Source organism: Bombus vosnesenskii, unplaced genomic scaffold, assembly GCF_011952255.1.
Source record: "Bombus vosnesenskii isolate JDL3184/JDL3185 unplaced genomic scaffold, Bvos_JDL3184-5_v1.1 scf7180000016274, whole genome shotgun sequence".
Lineage (NCBI taxonomy): Eukaryota > Metazoa > Arthropoda > Insecta > Hymenoptera > Apidae > Bombus > Bombus vosnesenskii.
Window position 1 is genome coordinate 480,820 of NW_022884343.1, and position 22,766 is coordinate 503,585.

The following is a 22,766-nucleotide window of genomic DNA, read 5'->3' on the forward strand; positions in this document are numbered from 1 at the left end:
GAAGCTTTTCTTTAACACGTTTCTCTAACGCTCATCGTTTCTTCGTTTTCAGCTATACCCCGTCCTGCACACTGTCAAATTTGCAGAGGTCTCCCACCTCGATATCCACGTACGCAGTACAATTCCCTGTAAAAAATTTTGGACTTTTATCAGCTTAAAATTTATTTTAATTGATATCGCAATTTGAAATTTTTAGGTTAAGCTGTGCTGTCTTATAAGCAAAGTACAAGATTTAACGAAGTACACATAATGTTATGAAAAAATATTTAAAATATCCGAGGTATAGTGCTTTCTATAATGCTTAATAGTCAAAGCAATTTTCTATCAAGGTTGTACTTTTTTAACTACCTTCTTAGAAATATGAAAATAACGTGAAAATTCGCAGTTTACTTATATCACAGACTACGTATTTCAACTTTAGGAATCAAATGACACGCAGAGTGAAAACTGAAATTAAAATTAAAATTATTATAATTTTCTCAAAAGTCGAACGATACACGCAATTCCTTCAGAACACAGCTTACACCTAAGAAGCTCGAATTGTAACAAATTCTCTTGTGTCTTCCTCGAGACTATCCGAAGAGAATTATAGATAAACGAAGTAGAAAGAGATCAAGGAACGATTCCAAGGAAATAAATCGAAGTGAGAGTGCCGGTTTATCTGATGGATGCTCGAGGAAACAAGACGGAGCGTGAAAAACGAGAAGAAGCCATCGAATAGAAATCGATGCGTACGGGGAATCGCGGGGAGAGCCCTCCACCTTTTGCCTGGTCGCGCGTCGGTCTTCAAGGCGGCAATTAAGAAGCTGTAACTAATGCCAGCTCGCTCTTGTCTGGCCGTGCAGAACCGTTAATCTCGTTTCCGCGTTCCTATCGACCGTGTTTCGAGTCGGACGTTGACTGCCGCCTCGGTTTGAATCGCGACGCCGCGACCAGGGGGCCTCGTCATCGAGGATGAGACTGTCCATTGGAGCTATGGAATCTACGAATTGCCCTCTGAATAGAGATATATCAATGCTGGAAGCTTTTCACATTCAAAGATAAATAACGATTAACGACGGATCTAAGAGACTTACGATTGAGTTTTGTGATAAAAAGTTAGGTTATGTAGGTTGTTAGCAGTGGTGGGTTTTGGTTTTCATGTAGGGCGATTCTTTGGGCAAAAATGAGAAGAAAAGATGCAATGGAGGTTCCTCGTAAGAAACTTCGTTTTGAGGGAAATTGAACTTGAAAGGCGTTGCGCTCTACGGTACTCCAGTGGTTCTCTTTCCGTTTTTTCCATAATACGATCTTTGCTGATGTAACGTAATTAAACTTTCTAGTCCTTTAGCAATTAATTCTTCCCATTGGCAACCAAATCTTGAGATGTATCTGTTTCATTAAATAATATTCATACGCTTGATTGAGGATACGTAAAAAGAGTGATTAGTTTCGAATAAAAAATTGTAAGTACGTATTATTGCAGAATCAAATGAGTAGATTGTAACGGTAGAAGACTGTGTGGTAAATTATCTCCGGTATATTGAAATGTATCCAGGTTAAGAACCACTGGAGTCAGCTACGCTAAAAACACGTACTCGCGACCGACTTTTCAAGTCGTTTTTCTTGAAAACAGAAACTCGGGCGAAAAAAATGCATCGTACATTTTTGACTCGTTTTTCCATGAACAATCGCCCCGTTAACTCACCCTGCATATTATTTCACATTCTATATGAAAAAGGCCCTTAAATGGATCCCACAGGAAGCCATTCCAATCTTTAACGTCAGAATGATATTTTTTAAGCAGAAATCGTTGGTTCTCCTGTTAAAAGTGAAACAGTTATTATTCCATCTTTTTCCCTTATAATATTCATTAGAACTTTTGAATGTATCTATGTGAGAATAATATGAAAAATTTCATTTCATGTAATTTAGCTCTCTCTCACTGTATGAGCACGTGCCCTTCTGTAGTCTCGTGTAATTAACAATTACGGTATCTTTGTATGTTTCAGCTCTACACCCACCCCCACCCCCACCCCCCTTAAATCTCGTTCTAATACACCGACCTATTCTAATTGATACTATGGAAATGCAATTGGACGCTCTTATGCAAACAATTCTCTATCCTGTTGCTCGAATTTTCTCTCTGTCTCTCACTTTCTTTCCATTCTTGCCACTCTCTCTCTCTCTCTCTCTTTTTTTCTTTTTTACACACTGGTTGTTTTATTTTTTGGTCTTCTCTTTCAGCACAGGTTGCCTGACCTTGATATGTACATACCTCTTCCACTCTCTGATTGTATATACATATACATATATATATATATTTATATTCACATTTATCTATATATATATCTTTCTTCCATTCTGATCTATATTAGATTATAAGAGTCTTGCACAGCGCACGTACACAGGATCCTAGGATTCGACAAGTCGCCAAACCGGATGAGACTTTCATATTTCTGTACACACTGGTGTCGAGGAAAAGTTTAATAGCGAAATATTCTTCGTTTCAGCGGAATTTTCTACAATTTAATAATTTTCTACGATTAAGTCTCTATAATTTTCAGTTCCTTGGCAACGTAGAATGAGTTAGAAGGAAACTTTTGATCGATCCCAGTGTATGTGCCCCTTTCTATCTATTTCTCTGTATCTCTCTCTCTCTCTCTCTCTTTCTCTCTCTCTGTCTCTGTCTCTTACTTACTATATGGTACACCATAGCCTTAGATTTATGAGGCATCGCCTTTTGCCTAGATCTTTCTGTTTGATAACGTTTAAACGTTCCTGTAGCTTTTGGAAAGTACGTTACACACTCTGGCTCCCTAGGGAGAACGTAGTTCACGGAGTTATCGTGCTGCATAGTAGAATTTTCCTACTTACCACTCTTCCAATACACGCACATCCCACGGAGTAACAATGGAAACTAGTCTTTGGTCCCGTTTACCAGTTACCAGAATCGATTCTGGCATGATTAATCGCGAAATTGACAGCATCGATAAGAGTAACAAACTACTGATATCCTCATCCGTTGAAATCACTAAGATACGTCGTTCGACTTTGAATCAGCGAACTTGATTTCTATGAAATTATTAGATTGCCGCGCACCAAATATTCTTTCTCCAGAGTTTCGCTTTAATAGATCAGAATCATCCATTAAATTTTGACAGTATTATCAATTCTATAGCTGCGTGAATAAAGGACAAATTTACTGTGAATCGAGTATTTCGTGTTGAGAAGATTATGAAGAGATTATGAGAATTTCATTATCGGTTTTGATACAGTAAGTATCGGAAATTTGGAAAAGTGACGTGAAAATTACTGAGAGCAGGAAGACATCTTCCTGTTTCACTCTGGAGAATTTCAATTTCTGAAAATCTGCGTAAATTATCTTACGAGGATACTTCGTTTCAGGAATTGCTCGATCCTAAAACTGACAGTAATTATAAATCTACAAGAATTAATTGGAAATTAATTAATCGCTAGAAAAGTAGATTGACGTGGAAGTAATTTTCGTTTGGGTTTACCAATCAAACATATTAATTAAATTCCCTCCTTCAGTCTTCAACAAACTGTGATATCACATAATGGATGCGAGAACCGATCTGACCTAAGAAAAGAGCAAAGAGAAAGGAAGAAACAGCAAATGTAAAGTTCCATTGGTACTCCAACCGATTCTACAAATTACTATTTGTAAACGCGGACGGTCAACGCGATCACGACACCATAGAGAGTTCCGCTATGGGGATCAGTGTACATGTGCGCTCCTTAAAACGTCGCATGACAGCCGGCAGTGTGCACGCTGTTTGTTTGACGGTTTTATCTTTGTTGGTATCTCGACTAGGACAGTCTATCGATCGGTTAATTACCATGGGCCGCTTATTCGACCATACTTTCTCATGGAATTCTGCCACTGGACCGTGGAGAATCGATCGGAACCTGTCTATGTACATTTTTGCTCTGTTCCAACTGTCCAGTCGAGTTTCTCTTTCTTCCAATTGCTTGGGATAATGTATATGGCATTATGGGGGTCTTTATGGTTCTAGGAAAGCGAGCATACTGTCTACTTCTTTTCTTTTCTCATATATTTTTTCACAGTTTCTTTTGAATATTTTTTGAAAAATTACCCTTTCCCTCGTTAACTGTCGCCTGTCTTTTCAGAGTGCCCCAACGGTGAGCGACCCTGCGACAACGGTGTGTGCATCAACAAGAACTTCTTCTGCGATAACAACATCGATTGCCACGATGGTAGCGACGAGCGCGACTGCAGTAAGGATTTCAGACCATTTCAAAGCCTTTTTCCCATGTTCCAAGCACCGTGGAGATCCTGCCTCCCTCTCTGAACCCTAAGGACTTTGCGAGAGAACTCTGTCGAACTCCACGAAGCCTTAAAGAATTCCAGAAATTGTAATACGGCTGGTTCCTAGTAACGAGTTCTATAGAGACATTATTATACGCTAATCCAGTCCTAAATAGTTCAAAGAATTTAGCTTCTCTTGGAACATCAGTTTCTGCTAATCGTCAAACTCAAATGGAGATCGTAACCTTCTCCTTATCCAAGCTCCAAACTAATGTTTGCTGAAGCTGATAAAGCCTCGAAACAGTCTGGAAGTTGACGAATCCTTGATCCGTAGTAACCCGGTGCTGAAAACCTCAAAGAGACCTTGACTGCAGAATTCCAGAATACTCGACGCTTCTATCCCAACTAAATGAAATAAACATAACTTCCTGACTCGTAGATAAGTATCCATAGCGATCCACGAGAAGTAATAACGATAAAAATGTTCCAAATTGCAGACAACGTGGTGACACCACCAGCAGAATGTCGTGCTGACGAGTTCACGTGTCGCGATGGAACGTGTATTCCGCAATCCGCCGTCTGCGATCGACGCCCAGATTGCCCTCACGAAGACGACGAGGCGAACTGTCATAAAGGTAGGTGCACAAGATGTCTGTAAGACAGCTTAGGACGCTGAAGGGAAGGAACTAGGCAGGAACACGTGTGCACCGGCTGAAACGTGTCCTAGACGTCGCTTAGGGAGACGTAGTCTGACCCAAAGTGGGTGGAAAAGGCTGCAGGGACCAGCTAAGACCTACACTGACCCGTTTGAACATCCTCGAAACTGACTCGTTCCTTGAGAAACATATCGACAGATTTGAGACTTTAATTCGTTTCTCTGATCAAAGTTCATTTGCGTCTTACGTAATAATTTAACGATTAATATTAATCAATTGATGGGATAGAAGATATAAATTGTGAACTTCTTTTTTGTAGGTCTATAATTCATTGTTTCAAAGATAATCGAATGGCTTGGAATTTGTAAATGGTAACTTGATTTGCAAAATTGCGCCAGCAATATTAGTTCAAGTATGCAAAAGTGTGCTGTAGTATTTCTGGAAAATGGTTGGAGGAACTTAAATACTTTAATCTGTTCAAGGAGAACTTCTGTTGCAAGAACAAATTACATCTTACAATCAGAAACACGTTTCTTAAGGTCCGATTGAGTCTGTCGAGGATTTCTGATGTCTGACCGTGTCGTGGCCGTTTCCACTGTCTGTACATAAGCTCTATTCGGTTCTGCACACTTGATCCAGTAGATCACGCAACGCACCAGGTGCACACGCAGTATTTGGCCGTGACACCGTGTCCACCGCCTGCTAGAGGCAACCAATTGTGCCGCACCGAGTTTGTACGTGCACTAATTCAGTCGCAAGTGGCCCAAATTGTACAGCAGACTGACAGGAAATCAAACACCCAGCTGAACCAAATTATAGCAAACTAAATTTCGCTATCTGTAGTATTAACTGGTGTAATCATAAAGGATCTACTGTCAGTTTGTGGTGCCCTATAAATCACACGCAAAATATCGCAAATAGTTGATCAGACGATGACTGTCTCTTCCTTCAGAGGCAGAAGACTGGAATCGCAATAGTAAGTAGTTGCAGGATTAAAATTCCAAGACAGAGATGGACGATTGGTTAAGAAACAGTTAAAAGAAAGGAAGAGCCAGGTGCAAGGTGGTTTCAGTTTCGGTTACTTCTAGGTAGAACCACACTGGTGGGACTAACCCACGTGAACCAGGCTAGCAAGGATTACAATCCGGATTATCAGGCGCCAGCTAATCTGAGCACTCCGAGGAGTTGTGCTCCGGATGATTTTGTTTGTGCTGATGGCACTTGCATCCCTGAAACTCACCACTGCGACCATTTCTACGATTGCCGCGACTTTACCGACGAACAGTATTGCTTCGGTTAGATCACTGGCAGATCTTGATTATCTGCTGGCGTCCAATCCCCTCAAATTCATTTCATTCCAATTTTTTCATTATCTATTCAGTTGTGTTACAGTCAGTTTCTTTGATCAAATAGCACGTACTTTTCAACTTTTATTTAATCAGTCACTTCTAAAGAAAATGAAACAACGAAGCTATGATCGATCTATGATCAAAGGATTCATTTTGTATGCTCAAAAATAATGGTCAATTGCAAACAAAAATAACGATGATTCTTGAAACCTTGACCAAGGAAAGATACGATCGATTATCCAGAAATTGTGTATCGCCTACATTGCTGACAGAAATAATTTAATTTGTAACTGTCAAGCCTCGGCTCTTTTTTCTGCTTTAACATAAATGATTTTTAGTTGATTCTAATAAGGATTTCATTGGAACCCTGGACGCCCCAGATTTTCTAGACTCTGCATTTTCTTTCAGTCTGTGTTAGCAGCCAAATAGGCAGTTTGTAGGTTGTTCGAGTAGAGACTTGAGTGAATTCTACTCAACTCAGTCACACGTTCAACGCATCCTTGTGTAAATTATTAGTGCATCCGTTGCCTGGTACAATCTGTTGAACATCCCTGTTGGTACGAACCTAGCGTAGATCCTGTTATAGCATGAGACATAGTTTTTGATTTGCTAGAGATAGAAGGTACATATTACCTGAAGTGATCGATCGTAGACTATGTTCTGAGTGTTGTAGAATAGTGCAGCAGTTTCTAGTTTCGTAGTAATTTATTAACGAGCATACACAGAAAAATGTACAGTGGAAGCCTTATCCTTCTGAATCTGGTCTCGTACGATAACACGAGTTAATTATTTAATTTGTTTTTCCATTTACCAACTTCAAATCGAGATATTGAGATGAAAATCGAAATGGAAAATTGCCATTGGGATATTTCGCATATCATTCCATTTCTACTTTATCATTCCTCTGTAAATTGCAAAAATATCTATCCTCAAGTTTGGCCCGATAAGTAAAATGTTAAACTCACAGGCGATCAGTGTGGAGGAGTTAAAAGTGAATTTCTCTCGCTATTTTTCTGTGCGTGCCAGTACACGTGTACATATACCGATCATTTTATGTCTGTTCTTAGCATTTTTAGGTACTGTTGGTGGTCCATGCTCTTTTTCATTCTTTAGACCGTTACTTAAAGAGTAATAGATCCTTTGTGCCTCGTTCAAACTTTTTCACGATCACACGATCGTTTTTTCAAGACGAAGCTGTTCATTCTATCAGTTACAATACATCGACGTGTTTGCAGGCTGTGGCAGGGACCAGTTCCAGTGTGCGAATGGAGATTGCATCAGAGCTGACCAACAATGCAACAATTTCATAGACTGTGCTGATGGATCTGACGAAAATTGTGGTAAGGTTTTCATGCTGTTTCTGGCTAAAAAGGAGACCAGAATGGGAGCAATGCAAGTGCGGTTTACCATATTCCTTCGACACAGTCTTAAAAATAGGGCTCCTGTATGTTCCTTATGGGCCAAAAATAGCCACGAATCGATCGTCTACGTCTACAGATCGTGAGTGGAGTGAGCAAACTAGGTGGAAACAATATAGTACAGTCGTAAAATTACCGATGAGCTAAAGTTTATACATCTCGAGTGCCAAGATATAAAATGTAAAGTTGAAGAGGCTAAGTCCTCAAGTTCCTTTCGGAGCCGAGCAATATTTTCTGCTATTAACCGTTCCTTCGGAAGACTTTTCTTCAAAACTTTAGCAACATATTTCCTATCGAGCATAAATTAATAAGCGATTTAATATCGTATAGGCTTGCTTTGAATATTAATTTGAAAATCATTTTCGCGATCCAAGATTCAACGAATCTAAACTATGATCCTGGATACGATTGCATTAACAAATAGTCTCTTCTGAGTTAAATTTACGATCATACCATACCGTTCTCATTCTAGTAAAGTCTTATGCTGTACCATCTCTCTGGTATCAACACCTTTTTATATTCTTCCCAATTATTAACATTTCCAGAATATTATAGAAGGTATTTTACATTAATATTCTTGCGCGAATTTTTTATTAGATCACATCGTTTCCCTAATGCCTGGCAGTTGTCCACACGGCTACGTCGCGTGCACCAGAGACAAAGATTGTGTACCTCAGTCCTCTCTCTGCAATGGGGTGCCAGAATGCAGGGACAGATCCGACGAAGAAAATTGCTGTATGTGATTAATTCTAAGTTTAATATGTATTATTTGATATGATAATCATTTTCTACCTGCTTCCTCTAGATGGAGAATCTCATCGTCTCAACTTGAAGACTTATCCAAGCGAGCAACTGATCAAAGAAAGTAAGTTTAGTGGCGGCAAAAGAATAATAATTCTATTACACAGTATTTTATGCATTACACGTAGAAATGTACGTATTATAAATTAAGCAAATTAACTATATAAGAGATTAATACAATTTTTGATTATCTTTTTCTTGCCTTGGCCAGACCCGCCGAAGCAAGGTAAGATTTTTACGGACAGCAATCGCAAGTAATGCTAAGCAATTTTATTATTTATGGAGCGTGATTAATGACTCGTTGAAATTGTGAATGATCATCTAAGCGGACCATTTTATTCATTCATAATTGTAATACCAGAATCGTCTATGTCTGCGAGGAGTTTCGTGTTGTTTAATTTACAATTGACAGCAGATACTTGTATTTCATAGTAACGTGCATGCGAAGAGGATATCTGAACAAAGACAGTTACTTTACAGCGTAATATATATTTTTGACAATGCGTTTCCCAAGAACAATTCCACAAACAACACCGCATATCATTACATGTTCTTCGTTTTACTCACACCAAACAATAAAAACAATAAAAATTCTTCTCATAACATAAGCTTCTTATGGGAACATTACGATTAATACAAGACAAGTAACACGTAACGTCGAAAGGCAGGAGTCTCTACGGATATTACATTGTTATCTCATAAATTAGGTCGTGAGGTCGTATTCCAATGCCGTGACGAAGGTGCTCTTCGAGCCAAAGTGCGCTGGCTACGAGGAAATAATCTGCCTCTGCCTCCTGGAAGTCGAGATGTCAATGGACGCTTAGAAATACCAAATATCCAACTGGAACATTCAGGGGTGTATATCTGCGAAGCTGTTGGCTATCCTTCGTCCACACCTGGTCAGCAAGTGAGCGTGTATCTCACTGTAGAAAAGTGTACGTGCTTTGAAATTCAAAAAAATTATTCCTGTTTTCAATTGCTTTATAGGCCTTTTTTTCCGAAAGTTCCTCTTAATTCTGTCACAGCCTTGTGATCTTCGTGTCGTCTATTCTTACCCTTCTTTTAACGAGACAAAAGAATTGCGTTTAAATAAATTGGCAGAATTGAAACAAGGAACTATTCTTTCGTACTATCTTCAAATTTAAGCAATTTTTAAGAAAAATTGAAAGAGAACGCAACAAGGGTAATTTCGATTCATCACTTCTGTTCTCTGCACAGTCGAGCCGCCACCAACCAACAAACCCCACGCATGCCAATACGACGAAGCCACCTGCAGCAATGGTGAATGTATTCCCAAATCATACGTGTGCAATGGCAGACTGGACTGTACCGATGGTTCTGACGAGATGCGTTGCAGTAAGTCATCATTCGTAGACATCAGACTGCGAATATTTATGCAAGAACCCGATTAAATAAAGATTTGGTTCACCTATTTTATGAATATTTTATGGACATTCTGCATATTTGCATCTTCGAATCTCGCTTAAATGTATGAAGATTCATAGTCTGACTCATACAAGGTTCTATAAGAAAATTCATTACATTGAATAGGTCCGCACGGTTGCGAGCCAAATCAGTTCCGCTGCAACAACACAGAGTGTGTGAGCAAAGTGTGGCGCTGTGACGGTGACAAGGACTGCGCCGACGGCAGCGACGAAGAAGACTGTGCTCCAAACGCACCAGGCACCCCCTGTCGCTTCACAGAGTTTGCCTGTGGCAGCCACGATCAATGTATACCCAAAAGCTATCATTGTGACTTGGAGAGGGACTGCATAGACGGTAGCGACGAAGTAGGATGCTGTACGTGTCTCTTTGTTCTTTTACTAGATACAGTAGCCGCTTAAATTTCAATTCGTTGGGAAAGCACATTGTAATTCTCGCGATATATGTACTTCCGAGCTCCTCGACAAAAGTGATGAGAACAAACGTGAGAGAGACATAATATTTCTCATTTACTCGCACTATATCTATGTATCGTCTTTGTCAGTGAGTTTTAGTTAAGCTGAACTCGAGACACTGAGTAGTAGGCAACAGTAGAATATTCGAATTAAGGCGAAATAGTTCTGTTGGAATTTAAGTGAGCACTGCTATTCTGAATCTGTAAAGAATTTGATTTAAGCAATAGCTTTTTTCTTTTTTCGTGTTATTTAGCTCCAGTTTACATAGTGAAACCACCTCCACCGATGATCATCGTGTCTCAAGGAACAACTTTAATGATAACCTGCACAGCGATTGGCGTACCCACTCCCGAGATCAGCTGGCGTCTCAACTGGGGCCACGTTCCTCCCAAATGCTACATGACATCGATAAACGGAACTGGAACTCTCTCATGCCCTGACATGCAACCAGAAAACCAAGGATCCTACTCCTGCGAGGCACTGAACAGCGCTGGCTTCGTAATTGCCATTCCCGACGCCATCGTGATCGTGAACAAGACCGGACCGGAGATCTGTCCCAAGGGAACGTTTAACTCTGAAGCTAGAACCGCAGACGAGTGCATTTCCTGCTTCTGTTTCGGAGTCGCTACCCAATGTCGCAGCGCCAATCTCTTCACTTATCACATTCCACCGCCTTTCGACCGCCATAGTATCGTAAGCGTGAAAACTCAACCGGATCTGCAAATTCTGAACGACATCACCAGACAAGTGCAAGCTGTGAGAGGTATAGGTCGAGATGGAGTGCAGCTGTACGATGCAAACCAACTGCCACTGGGTTCAAGAGAGGAACAGGAAGTTGCTTACTTCGTCATGCCTGAGAACTATCACGGAAATCAGTTGAAATCCTACGGTGGTTATCTGAAGTACAGAGTAACCTATAATGGAACCGGCATACCAAACACCGCGCCGTCGGTTATTCTGATTGGAAATAATTATCGACTCTTGCATAAAGGAAAGCAGATAATAACGGGTTACGATAACGAAGAGGCTGTCAGGTTCTTCGATGGCGAATGGTACAAGCAACAAGGATGGGCTGAGGTTCCTGCCACCAGGGAAGATATCATGATGACACTGGAGAACGTGGACAATATCTTGATCAAGTATGCGAACCAGTTTGATCTATTCAAAACCGATGACCCAGACGTTGAGTTGTGCCTCTCCAGTGACTGAAGGCCAGCGTTTGGATCATTTGTTTGTACCAGTTATCAGTACTGCAAATATTTATGCAAGTTCATACTATTATAATACTAGGTAGACAATTGCTTTGCTGAATATATTTTGGATATTTTCTATATCATTACACGTTATATGCATTCTGTTCATTTTTGCACTTTCAAATTTCCCACAAATGCATAAAATTACGCAGTCTAGTTATTAGCAAATTCACAGATCGAAATTGACAAAAGAATTATTTGTTAGAGTACAGTATGACGATTCTCCGTACTTGGATATCCGGCTCACTAACATAGTGATGGACACAGCTGATGTAAGGAATACTGGACTCGGATCGGCCTCTTATGTGGAAGAATGTGAATGCCCTATAGGTAAGTTTTAATTCGATTCACTGAGACCGGTCAGACTTTCCGAATCTATGTTCAGAATGATTACGAAATACAATATTTATATAGGATACAGTGGCCTGTCGTGCGAGCAATGTGCTCCAGGATACGAAAGACGAGAATCTGGTCCTTGGCTTGGTCAATGTTACTTAGCCGCGCCTCCTGGTTGCCCTTTGGGATATTATGGAGATCCTGCGAGGAATATTCCTTGCCAAATGTGCCCCTGTCCACTCACCAATCCATCCAATCAGTAAGACAATACCATTAGTAGACTACGAATATTCGTGCAAATTCATACATATTTCTAATGGAAGCTAAGCCGATTTGTTTCGTTCGCTAAATATCTTAATGAGTACACTATACTTTGAATATTTTGGCATACGTCAGGGTAGTTTGGACATTTTATGAGCACTTCACTTTAGATATTTCTGAATACTTTCAATATTTTACAAGTAATATACTTGGCGTATTTTATAATTTCTTATAAATGTATAAACATCCACAGTCCAATCACTAATTAACTTAAAGTCTAAAAGAATTGTGTTACAACTATTTGCTTGAACTTGCTCTGAAACAGGTTTGCACGCACTTGTCACCTTGGATCTGATGGTCAGCCGACCTGCGATTGTCCAGCAGGATACATAGGTCGTAGATGCGAACAGTGCAACGTTGGATACCGAGGAAATCCTCTTATTCCAGGAGACATGTGTGTCCCCGAATCTTCTTGTGACCCTGATGGTAGTCTCAGTACGATCGCGGATCCTAACACCGGCAGGTGCCGATGCAAGGTAATAAACTTTAAATTTCTTGGTCTAGAAATCCAGTATACGTTTGTGAAGGGTAAAAAATTACTTGCTTACTTAAGTTAAAATAAGTTTGTATGACGTGCTCAATGTTGTTTATGCTGTCGTTTGATTCGGAAATATTTCTGCTCTGTTTAAAAGTAAGTACAGGGGGATAAATGAAGAGAATTAGTACTAGAACGATTCAAGGATAGATTTTGATGCATATGGTATTAACGTATTGGTTTTCAGCAATACGTGACGGGTCTTACTTGCAATCAATGTAAGGCGAACACGTTCAATTTGGCATCGAAAAATCAATTTGGCTGCATCAGCTGCTTTTGCATGGGCATTACTGATAAATGCGTCTCCTCCAACTGGTACAGAAACGACGTGAGTATATTTTACGTTGCAGTTAATGAAAATCCTACAGAATTTTACCTACAGAATTGTCACGAGACGATACTGTTTTACAGATTCGAGTTTCATTTACCAATTCTGTCAGGGACTTCTCTCTCATCGAGTCTAGAACACCAGATAGTCTACCAATCACAGACGGTATTCGTTTGGACACAGTCAGCCGCGAAATCATCTACAACGAATTCCCTAACCGTGGGAACAACGATGTTTACTACTGGCAGCTGCCTAGCATTTTCCTAGGCGATCAAGTTACCTCCTATGGTGGCAACCTCAAGTATACTGTTCGCTATGTTCCGTCTCCAGGTGGTCAAAGCTCGAAAAACAACGCTGCTGACGTCGAGTTGATCAGCGCCAACGATATCAACTTGCTGTACTTCTCCAAAGAGTCTCCCGAGCCAAATACTCCCCAGACTTTCGTCGTACCTCTGTTAGAACAATATTGGCAACGCAACGATGGAACACAGGCTGACAGAGAACACTTGCTAATGGCCCTGGCTGACATTCGCGCGATTAGGATTAAAGCCACATATACCACCCACACCGACGAGGCTGCTTTGTCGTTGGTATCCCTGGATACAGCTGAAAAGTACAACACAGGTCGAGCAAGAGCCGTAGAGGTGGAGGAATGTTCTTGTCCAGTGGGTTACAAGGGACTATCTTGCGAGGACTGCGATGTTGGATACACTAGAGGTGGCGAAGGTCTCTATCTGGGTACGTGCGAGCCTTGCTACTGCAATGGTCATTCCAACCAATGTAATCCTGACACGGGAGTATGCGAGAACTGTGCTCACCATACCACTGGCGACTTGTGCGAGTTCTGTGAATCAGGATACACGGGTGACGCGACTCGAGGAACTCCTTACGATTGCACAGGTCGCGAGGTAAACCATACTGATTGCAACGAAATGGGTTCGCGCAGCAGCTTGTACATTGGTGATAGATGCGATTGTAAAAGAAACGTCGAGGGACGGCAGTGTAACAGATGTCGTCCAGCTACATTTGGACTGTCCGCAGAAAATCCGGATGGGTGTAGCGAGTGTTACTGCAGTGGACTGACCGATCAATGTCACGAGAGTTCCTTATACGTTCAGCAGATTCCCATGTGGGTATACGACAACCAACACGGATTTACTCTAACCGATTCGACGAGACAGGAAATCATCGACCACCGTGATTTCGAATTGAACTTGGCTACGAACGAAATAGGGTATCGTTATCCGGATAGCAGACGACGCAGCTTGTTGTGGTCCCTGCCGCCCATTTTCACTGGCAACAAGGTTAAAAGCTACGGAGGAAGTCTGACTTTGACTCAACATATCACTGCCATTCCTGGGGCTCAGAGTTACAAGGATCAAGATATTATCTTGATTGGAAATGGGATCACGTTGTTCTGGACGAATCCTATTGACATCCAGCCTGACGTTCCATTGACTTACTCGGTGCCATTCAGGGAATCAGAGTGGAAGCGTTTGACCACCGAGGGGCCTCGAGTCAGCTCCAGGACCGATCTGATGACTGTACTCTCTAACTTGGAGGCGATTTTGGTTCGTGCAACCCACAGCGAAGGAATGAGAGCCACCTACATTAGCGACATAAGCCTGGACACAGCCGTGGAGCACCCAACTGGCAACAGAAGAGCTGTCCAAGTGGAAGTTTGTCGCTGCCCGACCGGATACGTTGGAACATCCTGCGAGTCTTGCGCAACAGGTTACTACAGAGACACTAGCGACCGATCCGTCAGCTACCTGGGCTCCTGCATCCTATGTCCTTGCAACAACAACGAGGAAAGCTGCGAGATGACGCACACCGGCCACGTGAAGTGTCACTGCAAGCCAGGATTTGTGGGCCAGTATTGTCAATACACTGGTACGTATGAAAGGAACTTCGAAGTACTTATTGTTAGATTTATTGGAAGCTTGTCAGGGTTCAAGAAAATTCTCTAAAGCAATTTAGGATGAGGAAGATATTAAATGAAATATTTTGGATCGGTTAGATGGGCTGATGGTAAGTCTAACGCCAGTGACGAGCGTGTTAAAGGCAAATTCGTGGGTTCTGTTCACGTGCAGTTACAAGTCCCCACACCCATTTTATATCTATTTCTCAATGACTCCGTGCGACGGCTGGCCACTAACTTCGTCCAGCATGCCACCAGGGCCCATTGAAAGAACTACTAATGGATCGTGGAGGAGCTGGTACGTTTACGTCCAGCAGAATCCTTTCAATGTAATATGCTGCATCGTGGACGATCATGGAACGGAACTGATCAAAGTTATAACGACGGTCACGCCAGGTTTGATGAGCCAAATTAAAGGAATATTCGTGTTTGTCCCTGGAAGGGTGGAACATCATGGTTTCATCTTCATTCGTGTTTTAGTTTAGTTCATTATTGGATATGATTGTTTCCTTTGGTCACACCTATGGATCACATATGTTCACTACTGACTATTTCATAGATCTTCTAACTTTTTGACCACTTTGATTGTTGGTCTGATCACACCTTTAGTCAAACCTATGGATCACATATGTTCACTACTGACTATTTCATAGATCTTCTAACTTTTTGACCACTTTGATTTGTTGGTCTGATCACACCTTGGTTAATGGGCTTCTTGTATCAAACTGAGTGTAAAATGTCGGATTTGGACAATTAAGTCCTTCTTCATTATTTTCATTTATATGTTTTTATGTTATATGATTCCAAAGACATGCTTCTTTTAACTTTTATGGTATTTCTTACAGAAGGCACAATATCGACCACCACGACAAGTCGTCCACCCTTAAATCCACCAAAGATTGTGGTTTATATCAGAGAACCCGAGTTCCAGATCGTTGAAGCTGGAGGTACTGTTAGGTACCATTGCTTTGAAAGAACGGACAATGTAAGAAAAATAAATAAATCATTTGGAAAGATATGTACGGTGGATGTATTAAATATTTCTTGGAATACAGGGATCTTTGCACATCAGATGGGAAAAAGAAGGTGACGAATTACCAATAGGAAGAAGCATAGACGACAAGCGTGGCTTATTGATCATTCGAGACTTGAAAGTGTCTGATAGCGGCATTTACATTTGTCAAATCAGCGATGGAGTACATATTGGTTACAAGAACGTCACTCTCACTGTTGGAGGTAACATAAAGAGAATTTGACTACTAAGAAATATTCACCTTCGTACATATTTTATTAATATTATTGAGTATCGTATAATTCATCCGGACGCAGCTTTCCCGCGAAGTTTGCTGGACATCCCAGGTACACGAATCTTAGCTTAGATACCAGTAGTAATAACTTAGCTGCACATACAATGCTACAACATGCCACAGCAACATATAATGCTACAATAAAATGTCCTATCTGCGTCTATACTTAGGTTTAATTTGGCAGATGATACATAATAAGTAAAATAATGATACAACTTCCAATATTCCACATTTTGAAAAGTGAGAAGATGCCAGATAAAGCAACAGTCAATTAATCAGAACGACATTAACACAATACATTAATTATCTTGATTTCATTTGGATAATTTTATTTTCCTATTTAAACACTCAAATTTAGTTCCACCAAGAGTTATCGTCGAGCCATCATCTTTACAAGTAATGGAAGGAGAACCAGCGGAATTCCGGTGCGAGGCAACTGGGAATCCCCCGCCACGAGTCGAATGGATTCGTGTCTATGGTCCCATGAGCCCGGGTGTAGTGGTCAACAATGGAATTTTGCTCCTTAGATCTGCTTCGAGGTACGATGCCGCCGAATATAAATGCGTGGCAAGGAATAACGTTGGCGTGGACGAGAGAACTGTCATTCTTCATGTTGAAGGTACCGTTGACTGTCATTCCATCCTTGTGTCGTTACCTTGTAAGATGTTTTCAAGAGATTTGTGTTTTTGCATCTAACAATCTTTAATTGTAGAATGATATTAAAATTAGGAAATTAACAGAAGTTAGCAAATACACTTTCATTGACAGTTTTAATATTATGCTATACAGAAAATAGTCCCTACAAGATGATCATTTTGTCTATAGGAAAATCCACTCAACCCATAATACCACCAACCATCACCCCGTCACAATGGTTCGGCCAACCTGGAGAAACGATCGTGATAACGTGCGTGACATCTTTAATAACGAATCTTACCTGGTCTAGAGAAAGAAACCCACTACCTCACACAGCCAGCCAACGTGATGGTGTCTTAACAATTGTAAATCCTACCCCTTATGACTCCGGTATCTACGTCTGTACGTCGACCAGCTACATAGGGATGACTAACAGCACTATCAACATAACAGTAACATCTAGAACACCAGCGCCGTTTGTCAGGGTGACGCCTGAGAAACAGACCGTTCCTCAAGGCAACATAGCTGAAATAAGGTGTCTAACAAGCAGAGAACCCGGTGAACATTTGACGTGGAGCAAGTATCTTCAACCGCTAAGCTCTAATGTACGACAAGTAGGAGACACTTTGAGAATTGTCGACATCCAAATTGCTGACAGGGGTATATACGTGTGTCGAGTTACTGGACCAAGTGGAACTCACGAAGCTAGCGCCATGATCGAGGTCGAACGTGAGTAAATATTAAATTTTCTGTTCCTTACACAAAATTGTCCAGTAATCGAACCACGTATCACTGCTTTAGTAAATTTTTGTATGTATATATCTTTGTATAATGATCTTTGTCTCGTAGATGAATATATTAGAATTAAAATTAAAATTTACTAATTGTATAATCTATTCACACACAAGCTTAAGAATCGTTTAAGAATAACTTTTATTTCACTAATTGGGCTTGTTTAAACAGGCAGGGAACCTCCATTGGTAGAGATCTATCCCAAGAATGTCCCCCCAGTTACTCTGGATGGGTCCACGGATCTCCAATGTCGAGCAACTGGAATCCCCATGCCAGAGTTACATTGGTCTCACGAATCTGGTCGACCGTTGCCCCATAATATTAAACAACTTCCTGGTGGTGTTCTGAGACTAACCAACATCACAGCCAGCGATGGTGGGTCGTACGTCTGTACCGCTATCAATCCCGCCGGAACGAATTCAGCCATGGTATACATAGAAGTTCAATCCATGCCTGTCATCAGTATATCGCCCCAATCTGGAATGCTGCACGTGAGACCTGGGGATAGGGTACGACTACTATGCAGCGCAAATGGATTTCCGGAACCTTCAGTTACTTGGAGCAGACATCCGAACGTAGTATCACTGTAAGTTACTTTTTAAAAGGAAGATCTTATAATTAGACTGCTGATTTTTATGCAACTTCATCAGAACATAATTAAAAAGGTAGAAAGTTATAAGAACCTTGATAGAAAATGATTTTATCTACCAAGAATTCTAAAAAGCATTATGCTTATTATGTATTCCGTTACAGAGTGTGTGAGGAAAGTAATCGGACTGATACTCTGAAAATATATATCTGCAAATACCTCAAGTACAAATGAACTTTGTTCCCTCTAAAATATTCTTGAGAAACTATACAACACCATAAAATTACCAGTTCCCGAGAAACGACATCAATCTCATTACTTTTCTGACATACTATATGAGGTAAACATGAAGTAAAAGTCCAAAAAACAGTACTAGGTATAATATTTTATAGATGAAACTACAGCATACTCTCTTAGTTGCATTCATGAAAATATGAATTTGCATAAATACTCGCAGTCTAATAATAATAGTGGAAAGTAAAAGCCAGAGGTAACCGCTGGATTTTTCTGCAATAGTACAACCAATGAATTGGCAGCCCCTCATCAGGCCGTTTATGAAATACACTCCGCTTCTTCGAGTGACGAAGGTTCATACATCTGCCATGCAAGTAGCAGAGTAGGAACTACTGAGGAACGAGTCTATATCAGAGTAGAGGATATAAATGTACGTGTTCTTATAATTGTCCTGTAATTGTACGTGTTCCTATAATTGTCCTGTAATTGTACGTGTTCCTTGTTGTGGTATTTTTACAATAGCTCACAAAAATATCTAAACACTAACCACTTGATATCGTTCATTCGTCAAAACACGTATCTGCTGTAACCATAGCTTAAGAATATGATGAGTATTAATAAAACATTGAAATATTCGTTGTAGGACGGAAATGATAACGCTATACGAACGGACTACCTCAGGATCCCCGATGGCGGCAAGGTGGAAATGCGTTGCCATGTGCAAGATTCCGATGGACACAGAATTTATCTGGATTGGAGAAGGGCGGACGATAGACCACTGCCAGCTGGTAATTCCGTTGACAATGGTGTACTGATCATCCCTGTCGTGGATAAAAGCGCCGCAGGAGAGTACGTTTGCACTGGGAGAGACCTAACTGGAAATGTTCTCTTCAGAGCCACATCTGTCCTTGAAGTATTATGTAAGATCTTCGATCGAGCTTTGTCTTGCTTACATAATATGAGAACAGAAGTGGGCTAAGTCAAGTATTCAGCAAATTGAATAATTCTTTGTTTACCATAGACATGAATATAAAGTACTTAACGCAACAATTAATCTCATTATTTTATGTGACATAATTAATCATACAAAAGTAGGAGAATTCATTAAATTAAATTAAAAAAATTAAACTAAATTAAATCGAGATATTATGATTAATTAAGTTTAGTCCACTTTTGTTTACAATGCCTTATGTGCGAGTTGAACAATCACAGAATTGAAAATTATTTGTTTATATATTGTTGCAGCCCCACCAAGGATTGTGTTAATCCCACCAAGACAAACAGTCCGATCCGGAGAAAATCCATCAATCGAATGTCGTACCACTGGTGACGAACCAATGAACATAGAATGGGATGCCATAGGGCGTAGCTTACCTCATTCGGTGACACACCATCGTGGACTTCTCCAGTTCCATGGAATCACTTATTCTGACGCGGGAAAATATGTTTGTAAAGCTACCAATGAAGCAGGAACCGCTGAAGCTGTTGCTGAAGTTCTAGTGAATCGTACGTAATACCATAGACTCTGATTCTAATAGTTCTATAATAAAACTCCATTCATCAGACTTCATTTTTGGGACAATGACTTAGCCAGTGAGCATATAAGAGGAGTTTATGCAATCAAACAGGGCCGCATTTATACTTTTATATAACATAATATAGTTATAGGTTTTAAAGTTAAGTCGTAAAATTTGGTCCCACAAGAGTGAGATCCCAGTTTGCGCTTAATGCACCTTCTGGAAAACGCAGCCTTGTAATCAAACACTAATAAACACTTCCACTGAGTTCAGATAAATGGAGCTCTAATATATAGCTATAAAATGAAACGTAATCCTGCTATAATCCATATATTTCAGAAAATCCTTACGAGAACACAGAAGTCAGACATCTCGAAAGAGACATGGTTACATATGTGGGACAACCTGTGCGTTTACGATGCATGGTCAGCGATAGAGCTACAATACACTGGTCCAGGGAAGGACTGCCATTGCCACCTAATGCTAGAATCAAAGACGATTATTTGGATCTACCTAGAGTAAGACTGGAAGACAGTGGAAGGTACATCTGCCAGACCCAAACCTCTCATGGGGTTTCCAGTGATTATGTTAATTTAAATGTCTCACGTAAGTTGAAACCCATGGTTTCTATCACATCATGCATGGTGTTCTTCCTTCACTTTCATACTTTTCATTTTTCTCGATACAAATCAAGTAATATAATTAGACAACATACGACCAAAAAACTATGACTAGAAGGGTATGTATTGTACCTGATTGTACTAAATTGTTCCTGAGCATGAATCATTTTGGATTGAATCCAATTCAGTTCAATTTGAGCAAAATTAATCATCAGCAAGTCATGATACAGATTCGATGGACACAGTTTTTATTTATGGTTGTCGCGGTATTGTTTATTAGTACTTAATTTGCGTACGGATTGCACGCGTGTGAACCCAATGCAGTGCAGGGAAAGCAGTTGCGTCTGCAGCGTTCAAGGATGCTTTCTGTTGGATTACTATTGCAATGTGAATGCTATCTTCTATCCTGATAACCGCTACTACTTCAACAACAAACGGTGGATTCCCCACTATCTTCAACAACTAGGCGGTTTGTTTTGTTTCAACAAATTATGTGTTCCCGATTTGTGATGTCTATTGGACAGTTAATGCTTTTCTCCTTCTTTTGTTGAACAAGATTAACATTTTCTTACTGTTCCTCTCAAACTATTTCTACCCTAATAGAAAAAAATCAGGAACACAGTCTGACTGCGAAATAGATCTTCATCCTGTCACTACCTTACACTTTGTATCGTTGTGTTCATGGTACTAAAGGTTGAGAGAATTAGAAACTTTGCACAATGATCATAGAAAAGGATATTAACATCTTAGCAAGGTTATTTAATATCTTCCACATGTGTTCGTTATTCTGTAGAATAGCCTGCTCCTGATCCAAATGATATCCATTGTCATTTTAGATTTATCCTAAACTCAATGTCATAGGAAGCAGTAATGGAAAGGGCTTCACGTTCATACGTTTTAAAAATAACTTTCAATGCATTCTGCTAACTCTATTGTTTATATTTTAGCTACTACAATACCTGCTGTCAGTGTGGAAGTCTCTCAGGATCCAGTGAACATTGGGGATAACATTGACATACGTTGTGCATGCTCTGGAACTCATAATCCACGTTACTACTGGTCCAGACCTAACCATTCTAGTCTGCCACAAAATGCTCAAGTGCATGGAAACACTTTAAGATTGTCTAACGTGACTGTCAGTGACAGTGGACTGTACAGATGCACTGCAGACACTCCTGATGGTACCTTCGAGCAGGACTTCAATCTTGTTGTCCATGGTAAAGTTTCATACTTGATTATTCTATTATTCTATTTATTTCCCAGTATCCTAATCTTTATACTTTATTTATTGATCATCCAAGTAATATAGTAAACTAATAAAGTCTTTATTTTATACTTATGCTTACAAAATTATGCTTCAATGTAAGTATACAATAAGTTCAAAGCTCCAAAAATATACATCTTCAATTGAGGATTCTTTTATTAGGTGGAAACAACGATGCTCCAGCAATTGAAACCAAGCTTGCTCCTTATGGCTCCAGTCTAGAAATGGATTGTCGTCCTAGCATCGATCCACCACTGACATTCTCTTGGAGCAAACTAGGAGGTATTTTGCAACCTGACGCTCAAGTGTTTGAGGTATGATAATCATAATATAAAAATCATAATTAAAAACTATAGCAGAAGACATTCTGACTCCATGTATTATCTTTTTCCTTCTTAGAGCAAATTGAAGCTAACCAACGTCAAGGCAGAGGATGCAGGCACGTACATCTGCACTGTGAACAACGACCATGAAAATATAGAAATACCGACTATGCTTGTCGTAACTGGAGTAGTTCCATACTTCAGTCAGGCACCTCAAAGTTTCATCGCTTTACCTCCACTAGCTGACTCATATCTGAAATTCAACATAGAGATCTCATTCAAACCACAGAGCTATGATGGTATAATCCTGTACAATGATGAATCCAACCGTGGAAATGGAGACTTTATTATGTTGTCACTGGTTAGAGGCTACCCACAATTTAGGTAATTATCAA

At 40.2% G+C, this 22,766-nt stretch overlaps 1 protein-coding gene across 2 annotated transcripts in view; it reads left to right on the forward strand.

The window, feature by feature from the left end:
* The window catches only part of LOC117242530 (basement membrane-specific heparan sulfate proteoglycan core protein-like), a 187,992-nt gene that overhangs the window by 159,635 nt on the left and 5,591 nt on the right, over positions 1-22,766 (forward strand). The window contains exons 20-50 of one of the 2 annotated variants that reach the window (XM_033509291.1): positions 4,135-4,242; positions 4,771-4,908; positions 6,018-6,224; positions 7,514-7,618; positions 8,294-8,431; positions 8,502-8,561; positions 8,709-8,723; positions 9,205-9,432; positions 9,716-9,853; positions 10,049-10,297; positions 10,649-11,534; positions 11,854-11,978; positions 12,063-12,243; positions 12,571-12,781; positions 13,028-13,168; positions 13,252-15,061; positions 15,189-15,485; positions 15,935-16,074; positions 16,145-16,325; positions 16,419-16,448; positions 16,755-17,015; positions 17,222-17,761; positions 17,996-18,410; positions 18,930-19,077; positions 19,291-19,567; positions 19,893-20,153; positions 20,504-20,770; positions 21,065-21,253; positions 21,732-22,001; positions 22,211-22,362; positions 22,448-22,755. In XM_033509291.1, the coding sequence (XP_033365182.1) occupies positions 4,135-4,242; positions 4,771-4,908; positions 6,018-6,224; positions 7,514-7,618; positions 8,294-8,431; positions 8,502-8,561; positions 8,709-8,723; positions 9,205-9,432; positions 9,716-9,853; positions 10,049-10,297; positions 10,649-11,534; positions 11,854-11,978; positions 12,063-12,243; positions 12,571-12,781; positions 13,028-13,168; positions 13,252-15,061; positions 15,189-15,485; positions 15,935-16,074; positions 16,145-16,325; positions 16,419-16,448; positions 16,755-17,015; positions 17,222-17,761; positions 17,996-18,410; positions 18,930-19,077; positions 19,291-19,567; positions 19,893-20,153; positions 20,504-20,770; positions 21,065-21,253; positions 21,732-22,001; positions 22,211-22,362; positions 22,448-22,755 (8,476 nt within the window). The remainder of the gene's footprint in view (positions 1-4,134; positions 4,243-4,770; positions 4,909-6,017; positions 6,225-7,513; positions 7,619-8,293; positions 8,432-8,501; positions 8,562-8,708; positions 8,724-9,204; positions 9,433-9,715; positions 9,854-10,048; positions 10,298-10,648; positions 11,535-11,853; positions 11,979-12,062; positions 12,244-12,570; positions 12,782-13,027; positions 13,169-13,251; positions 15,062-15,188; positions 15,486-15,934; positions 16,075-16,144; positions 16,326-16,418; positions 16,449-16,754; positions 17,016-17,221; positions 17,762-17,995; positions 18,411-18,929; positions 19,078-19,290; positions 19,568-19,892; positions 20,154-20,503; positions 20,771-21,064; positions 21,254-21,731; positions 22,002-22,210; positions 22,363-22,447; positions 22,756-22,766) is intronic. The other variant, XM_033509292.1, reaches the window with a different exon arrangement.